Source organism: Sceloporus undulatus, chromosome 4 (assembly GCF_019175285.1).
Source record: "Sceloporus undulatus isolate JIND9_A2432 ecotype Alabama chromosome 4, SceUnd_v1.1, whole genome shotgun sequence".
In the NCBI taxonomy this organism is placed as follows: Eukaryota; Metazoa; Chordata; class Lepidosauria; order Squamata; family Phrynosomatidae; genus Sceloporus; species Sceloporus undulatus.
Window position 1 is genome coordinate 132,597,494 of NC_056525.1, and position 8,566 is coordinate 132,606,059.

At 39.4% G+C, this 8,566-nt stretch overlaps 1 protein-coding gene across 3 annotated transcripts in view; it reads right to left on the minus strand.

Annotated features, from left to right (window-relative positions):
- The window catches only part of RRBP1 (ribosome binding protein 1), a 53,232-nt gene that overhangs the window by 41,511 nt on the left and 3,155 nt on the right, over nt 1–8,566 (minus strand). For all 3 annotated transcript variants that reach the window (XM_042462736.1, XM_042462735.1, XM_042462734.1), the window contains exons 2-3: nt 3,916–4,614; nt 711–859 (exon numbers count right to left, since the gene is read on the minus strand). In XM_042462736.1, coding sequence (XP_042318670.1) covers nt 711–859; nt 3,916–4,594 — 828 coding nt within the window. In that variant the 5' untranslated portion in view covers nt 4,595–4,614. The remainder of the gene's footprint in view (nt 1–710; nt 860–3,915; nt 4,615–8,566) is intronic.

Consider the following 8,566-nt stretch of genomic DNA (forward strand, 5'->3'; position numbering starts at 1 on the left):
ATTAAATAAAATATTTACATGGAGGGAGATTCACTCATTTGAGCTCTCATCTTAACTAGACGACAAGGATGCAGGTTGGCCACCCCAGTGACAGGTTGGGCACTACTCTACCTTTTCTAAAAGAACCCTGTCCAATGCAGATTCATCAACTTACTTCATGCTAGGACAACCTCTCCCTAGATAAGCCATTTACACTACTTTGTATTCAACTGTGATATACTTATGTAGAGAAGAAATTACCGCATATACTCAACTATAAGTCAACATTATGTATAAGTCGAGAGCAGGTTTTGGGGCCAAAATTATGTATTTTGACATGACTTGTGGATAAGTCGAGGGTCAAACTTAGGGGCATGGACTGAATGGCCCTTGTGGTCTCTTCTCACTGTACGATTCTATGATTCTAAATAATGAAGCAAAGGAAAATGATGTGAAAGAAATTACAATATTCTGGCAGGCATAACTGTTTTGGACTTACTCTAAAGGTTGGGTGGTTGAGAGAGTAGAGGGAGGGGTGTCAGTGTTTCCAGGACACCAGGGGATGGTTTCCTTTTTTAAATAAGAGTTAAATTACAGTATTTACATTCACCCATGAATAAGTCAACCAAGGTCTTGGGGGTCAATTTTTTGACTAAAATTTCTAGACCTATACATGAGCATATACAGTAAATATTCACAACAGAGCTTTGAATATCAAAAGGTGTCCTTACCATAAGCCATGGATCCTGAGCACCTCCTGCTTTCTCAGTCAGGATTTCAATCAGCTGCTGGACCTCACCTTCACCAAAAACCATGCTGCTGATTATGGAAATTAAGGTCTTGTATGGCAGAGAAAGTATGCCTTCAGTATCTGTGGTAGCTACAAAGAGAAGGGGGAATAGAAGTAAGCTGCAAATTTTAAAGCCACAGTCCAAAATGATACTTTAAAAAAAAAAAGGTCCTGAAATCATAGAATCATAGAGTTTGATGATAAATTTTGAGGCATGCTGTGCCAAAGGAGTGCTGAAAAGCCAATGAAATTGTCAAGCTATCTTTATCTACTCTACAATTTACTGGATCAATTTGGGAAGTCTGTGGCTAATCTGCACAATAGAAATGATCCAGTTTGATGCTGTTTTAACTGCTATGGCTTAAAGCTATGGAATTTTGCGAACTGTAGTGTTGTGAGATATTTTGCCTTTTCTGTCAGAGAGCTCTGGTGCCCCAACAAACCACAATTCTCAGACTGAACCATGGCAGTTAAAATTGTATCAAACTGGATTATTTCTACAGTGTTGATGCAGCTAAAAATGTCAACAGCCTCCTGCCTAATTTTTTCTCAATCTTTTTGCCATGTCTTAAAGATTTTTGGGGATAGGTCAAGATTCTGCAGCAGATAAGTAGCCATGATACCGTGGCTATCTCCTGATCTGACTCCCATAATCCATTTTAAAATTCAACCAACTGCACCAAGGGACAGAATTCTGCAGTACTGGCAAGCAAGATGCTGAAGGATGACACATCCAGCCTTCTCTCACCAGTGAGTGCCAAACAGAAGCAGGGACCCCTCTGGGATCCCGTCTCAACATTGCTTGCTGGTGGGAGAGGGGCTGGATGAATCATCCTTCAGCAACCTGCTTACCAGTGTCATAAAACTCCATCCCCTTTTACAGTTGCCTGGATTTTAAGATGGGTTTCAAGGGCATTTACAATCATGGCAATGCTACCTTTGTCCAAAAAGAGGGTGACAATTATTAATGAAGAAGAGCATATTTAGATAAACTCATTCAGTAATTTAATGTAGACAGTCACTCTAAAGAACCACAGAGCTTAAATGCCAAAGAGCACTCACCCAGAAACAGCTTCTGAAGTCATGTGTCCAGGTAAGAATGAAACTGCTACAACAAAGTCTATCAACTATAATCAATGATCAAAGCCATAAACAGTTAGAAAAAAAATCATCAGGACTGTTTTCTCCTTGTCCTTCCTTGCAAACATTATTTGTAAAAGCAGTTTGTAGCATAAAAGGGGCAAAACTGTAGAAGTGGTATCATATTTTCAAGGCACTGATGTGAAGTTCAACATTTCAATTTCCTGTGTTCTAGTACAGCTCACTCCATGTTGTGTTAATATGGACATGAAAATTAAAAATACAATTTTCTACTTGCAAGGTGAAATGTTATAGCTCATTCTGCATGTGTACATCCAGAGAGAAATATAAGCATGAGCCAAATATTCACTGGAACTGTTTTGAAGAAGTTAATGAATGTTATCTCTGAAATAAGATTCATGTAGTCTGCATAGATTATTGGAATCTGAACATAAAGCATCTCAGAAGAAGTGATCCTGATTCAAACAAAATGTTTAAACACCATAACTTATTTTTGAAAGGCAAAGAATAAGTTGAAGAAGTTGGAAACCCTCCTCATCACTAAAATGTTTTTGCACATAGAAAGGCAGCATGTCAGAGCCAAGCCATGTATGCTCAACATGTGGGTCCTGAAAAGATACAGTTCCCAAGATGTATTCTAGAAGGGCATATTGTAAAGCTGCCTGCCTAACCGGGTGCCACCCCAATTTTTTGAATATCATTGCTATGGCCAATTGTCAGGAATTAGGGCAATTATAGTCCAAAACCTGCAGAAGGCACCAAGCTGGTGAAGCCTGGAATATAACATGTAATGTTTCTTAATGTAAGTCTGCTTTACCCATGACAATTTTCCTAATACAGAGGACAGAACTGAAAAACAAAGTTGCACATGATCAACATTATAATCACCTTTTACAGTGTCAAAAGTAGTGCCCACATATAAATAGTGTTACAAACAAAATTATTCTTTATTTTATCTAAGCTTTGTTGGTGTTAGCAGCCTAATTTGGGTGAGTTGAAGATTCTTTTGTTTACACAATTGTTTCACTCAGAGTAGGAAATATCTACTGATATACTACAAATCAGAGAAGTCCAACAGTAGATGCTGCTGTATAGTATGTCTGCCTGCCTCAGTTCTTATAGACATGTAGTTCATTTGCATAATGTAGCCAAACTGAAGCAGTTTTGAAATGCATTGGTCTCAGTGGGAAAATTCAATACATGCTTCAGCGTGTCCCAGTGAAATCAACGGGGAAAGTCCTTGAAGAGGAGAAATCTCAGAAAATCTATCTTCCTAGATTTCTCATTGAGGTATGGGAGAATTCATCACATATGAAGTTTTCCTTGTATATGTGGACCCACAGACAAGGAGATCATTTTCAGACTCTATACAACATACATATATTACTTTCCAGACATAATTCACACTACTGACAATGACCTATAAAACTTTAAATGGCTACCTCCAGAGGTCTTAGGGTCTGAACGGCACCATGGCCTCATGCTTCACTTCTGGCATTGCTAAAATTTAGCTGGGGAGGAGTTCTGGTGACCACAAATTTTAGCCAATTGTCAATATCAGCCAAAATGTATGGATTCCTGTTCCATCATAATTTCTATAGCCACAGGGACGTAGCCAGGATTTTAGGAAGGGGTGTGTGTTCCAGACTAAGTGCCACCATTATAATGGGGCTTGGGTGCGGTGGCGCAGCAGCACGCACCATTCATTTTTCTAATGGAAGGGGAGGTCCGGACCCCAAGGACCCCCCCCTTGGCTACGTCCCTGATATCCATCTCCCTTAAGTTTGCTGTGTACTGTCAGAAGCAGGATACAGAGAGGGCCCTTCAGAAACCATCATTATCTATTCAGTCTACTATACCTGTCACTACTCCGGATGCCAAATACTATAAATGTGAACATCCGGAAATGATTTTAAATTGTATTATTCTTTGGATGGCTAGAAAAAGATAGCAGAAAGCAGAGATGGTGATCTAAATGGTATAAATTAAATCACTATGTATGTACTATAATAAGTTTAACACAACATTTTGAACAGCTGACTTACTTGATTCTTTCTTCTTTTTAGCAATCACTTTTTTCTTAGAAGCTGCATCATGCTTTCGTTCCTCTTGCATTTCAAGAACTTCCTTTTTTTTAAGAGCCACTGAGCTAGTTAAGGGAGCATTTGGTAGTGTGCCAACTGGTGGAGGAGCACCTGAAGCCACCTCTTTGGGAGCTATATCAGGAATAGGGGCTTCTGAGGCAGTAGTTGGCAAGGAAGAAATTACATGGCTAGAAGCCAGCTCATCTTTCCCCACCTTCTTCTCCTTCTTCTTCTTGTCTTTAGGAGATGGGGCTAGCTTCTCCTTCTCCGGGGAAGGAGCTGAAAGAAGCACAGTAGATGACTGGAAGTCTGTTGGTTCAATGACCAAAACTGGTTCAGGGCTTGCATCTTTATTACTGTTAGAAACATCCAGATCCAAGTCTGGCTCAGGTATTCTTCCATTAGGTTTCTCTTCCCTTTTTTTAGCCTTTAATTTTCTCTCAGTAGGCTTCTCTTTCTTTTTCTTCTCCACTTTCTGTTGACTGACTTTCTCTAGCTCTTTGCGTTGCTTTGCCAAAGCTTCTTCATAAGATGTTTCTTTCATAGAAAAAGTGGACACCAAGAATATGCCAATGGCTGAGACCAACATAAATCCTCCAAAAACCATGACACCTAGCATTTGAGGGTCAAAAAGATCCATTTTGGCTTCCTGTTCTTAACCTGCCGAGTAACAGAGAGAATGTTAATGCTGCTATATGAACAGATGGTGTTAATTTATACAGAAGTATGACACAAGGAAGCTCTCAAGAAACAGGAATCCATCAGTTTCCTGCTGTGCAAGATCTTCTCATTGTAAATTCCAGGGACTGTATCTGAGCCTACCGCATACAGTGTATTTCATCACTGACCTGAGGTTATGTCCAAATCTCCAAAATAATCCATCCCCTTTAAAGAGATTCCCACTCATGGCTTTTAAACTATGATATTCTTTGGAAGGAAGCAGCTTTGGCCATGCTGGTTGAATGAACTGCACGGGAACTATTGAAAAATAAAAAATCCTAAAGGCATGCTGGGTAAGGTACAAGGGAGGGATGATGGGGTTAAGGTAGAGTTCAGGAAGGGAGCACGATGGGGGCAGCAGTCCCAGTTCCATGAATGAAAGAAGTGCAATGGTGGCTGCTCTAACATGTTTCCATTTTATTTTTGCTTGCGTGACTACAGTGACAGAGGGGCTAGTGTGATAATCTCCTCAACCTCTTCCACAAAGTCTCAAACAAATAGACTGCAGCTTACTAGACAAAGCAAACTACAGAGAACAAAATACCTTTAATACACACACATACACACTTCCTGTTGGCAATACACACACACACACACACACATTGCCAACAGGAAGTATTTTCTGAAGTATTCTAGAAAGTAAAATGTTTAATACTAAACACATTTGTACTATAATACAAATACTTCAATATGATAGCACGTCTTAGAAAGTACAAGTCAATCTGGATGTATGTACTGTAATTGCCCCCCAAAAGAAGCAGAGCACCAGCAAAGTCTGAAGAAGAAGAATGTGCCAGAAGATAAATATACTAGATGTATGAAGAGTTAGTATCTTATATCCAATATAAATTTTTGATACACTTGGGCCTAAATTCCAACTAGAGTAGACCCACTAAATTGCTGGATGAAAAATACACATTTGTGTAAATACCACTGATTAATTAGATCGATCAATTTAGAACTTTGCATCCAAATAGAGGAACATATCAGCTTAAGGTTTGTGCTTCATATTTCCTTTATACTGAATGAGAAGTGTGGAATTCACATTCCCTCCTCCTTATGTATGAAGAGAAGTTGGAACTTAAAGGGACAAATAGCATATGATTCACTTTAGGGGCATGGGAGCAAAATCAGGATATTTTGTTCTCAAGTGGTTGGTGAGTGGGAATCAGGAAGGAGTTGTTTCACTCAAAGCATAATCAATAAGTTGGCTGATAAAAATGCCAGAATTATCATGTGTTACTAAAGATTCTATTTAAAAAATATTATGTTTTTAAATGTATGTAACCACTTTAACATTCCCTTCTTAAAATATCAAGGGCCTTGGCAATTGCATGAGAGGGCCTGCACTAGGATTAAAGCAAGAGGCAGCTGGTGTTAAGCTTCTTGAAGAGACTTTAAAAGAAATGTAATTCTAGACAACAACAAAATTCTAGCTTAATTCAGGGGCTCTATAGGACAGAAGAAACATCCAAGGGGAAAGCGTAGGGATGCCACTCTATCAATGTCTTCATTGCACTTTACATGTTCAAAATGAACATTTTTGAGTCCCAGATTGTGATGAAAGTGGGCATCAAACTGAATAAAACAATAACATTAAAACTTCTATAATCATGTAGGTTCCTCATGCAGTTCTGAACCATGATTTTTCCACTTGAATAAGGCTGTTCATTAAAGCCTTTTGGTTTTGAGCTAAGTATGTTGAACCAGAAAAAAACTAAAAGATTTGATGTCCTATTCAATAGCCATATTTTAACTGAATATAAATTACAAATTAGGGAAGAGAACTAAAGGTACTTTTTCTACATTTACAGTGTGCACTTCTCTTACACGAAGGATCCGTTCTGGGCACACACACACACCCCTTAGGGAAATACCACATATACTCGAGCCCCATTAAAAACAATGGGGCTTGTGCATGATGTGTTGTGCAGTGCGGTGCACGCATCACGGGGTGCATGCCATTCCCTCTTCCTGCATGTGGCTTTCAGCATAAGGTGAAAGCTGCGTATGGTGTGCCCACATATGATGCGGTCATACTGTATATACAACCCAGTGACAATGCTGGCTCTTTGGCTTCGTAACGGAAATGAGCACCGCCCGCTATGGTCGGACACAGCTTGACAACCTTGTCAATGGGGGATACCTTTATCCTTTTTAACTGATATCTGGACAATAATATAAAAATAAAATATTTAAAATTTAATTACAGCATAAAAGGATAGCAGAGAATAGAATAACATTGTCTTTAAAAAAGAGCCCTGGTGGGGCAGTGGTTAAATGCCAGTCCTACAACCTGAACTTTGTAAGTTCGATCCTGGAGGGTTCCAAGGTCTACTCAGCCTTCATCCTTTTGTTGGTCGGTAAAATGAATAGCCAGCTTGTTGGGGGCAATTGGCTTAAACATTGTAAACCACTTAGGGAATGCTGGTTTACTGATAAGCAGTATAGAAATGTACTTGCTATTGTGTGTAGTGTATTTGATATATTGCAAATCCCTACTCCAAACTAAGCAGATTTTAGCATATTACTATCAGATATTTTAAAAGTGTTTCCTTGGCTTGCTTTGATGCCAGCAAAGCAAAGAATAGTTCATTTTCAGATGCTGTGGAATGTGAGGTGATCAGTATCACTTTTGTCTCTACTTTGCAGGCCAGCTCTCTGACATTCATTGAAGGGAAAAAGAGAGAACACTGGCAAGTCCTAGGGATCTAGACCAGGCTGCACTACTCCTTGAAAGCATTATATTTTCTGACCACCAGCTAGCATAGGAAAGTTCTTTCAGCAAGACTGCTAAATCTAAGACTATAGAGAGAGAAAATGTAGCATCTAGCCATCTAGACATGATCCTTTCAACAATAAACATTCAGACATGTTCCTTTCAAAACTGTTAACATTATGTGTCATTTGACCATAATGTGATAGAGTGGTTTTATACTTAGCTAATAAAAATCACAGAACAACGAGACGCTGTGTCTTAGGACTTTATCGCACACTAATTTTTAAATGTTTTGGGAACTGAAGGAGGATGCTCGTGTGCACGCATCTGGCAGAAAACGGAGTTTACTGCACACAAATACGTCCTCCAACAGGCCCCATTCTGTCCCCCAGCACACACCCGTTCCTGTCCAGTCCTGAAGGCCGTGATTTTTGCCTGACGGACTACCTAACCTGACACCCTGCTGTTGCAGAAAATCCACTGCTAAAATGTACGAGTATATCTCTGACAGATGGCCATCCAAACTCTGTTTTTAAAAATCCAGCATGGCATAGTGGCTCGAGTGTTGGACTACAACTCTGAAGACCATAAAGCCCTCGTGGTGCAGTGATTAAATGTTGGTATTGCAGCCATTCAAAGCCACAAGGTTGTGAGTTGGATTCCTGGCAGGGCTCCAGGGTCTACGCAGCCCGGCATCCTTTCATAGGTAGCTAAAATGAGTATCCACCTTGTTGGGGGCAATTATCTTACACATTGTAAATCGCTTAGGGAGTGATTAAATGCACTAATAAGCGGTATAGAAATGTACTAGCTGTTGCTATTGCTATTGCTTTCCTTTCTGTTATTAGCAGCCAGACAGGTTGTTGCCAACAACTGGAAGACCCCTATAACACCCAGTTTAGACCTATGGTATAAAAAAGTTTGAAATTTAGTACTATCAGAAAGACTAACATGCCAAGTAAGATGAGCAAATGAACAGAAATATAATAATACCTTTGAGATAATATGGTTCCCATTTATTTCCTATGTAAATCAAATTAATGAGGAAAGAAGTCATATGCTATCAACCTATGGTTCCGTTTGGAAAGGATTAATCCAATAGAACAAATAATTGGAGGGAGATTTTCTTTGCATTTCAAGATCAGGATAACATAACTCATGTTCTGTGTAAGC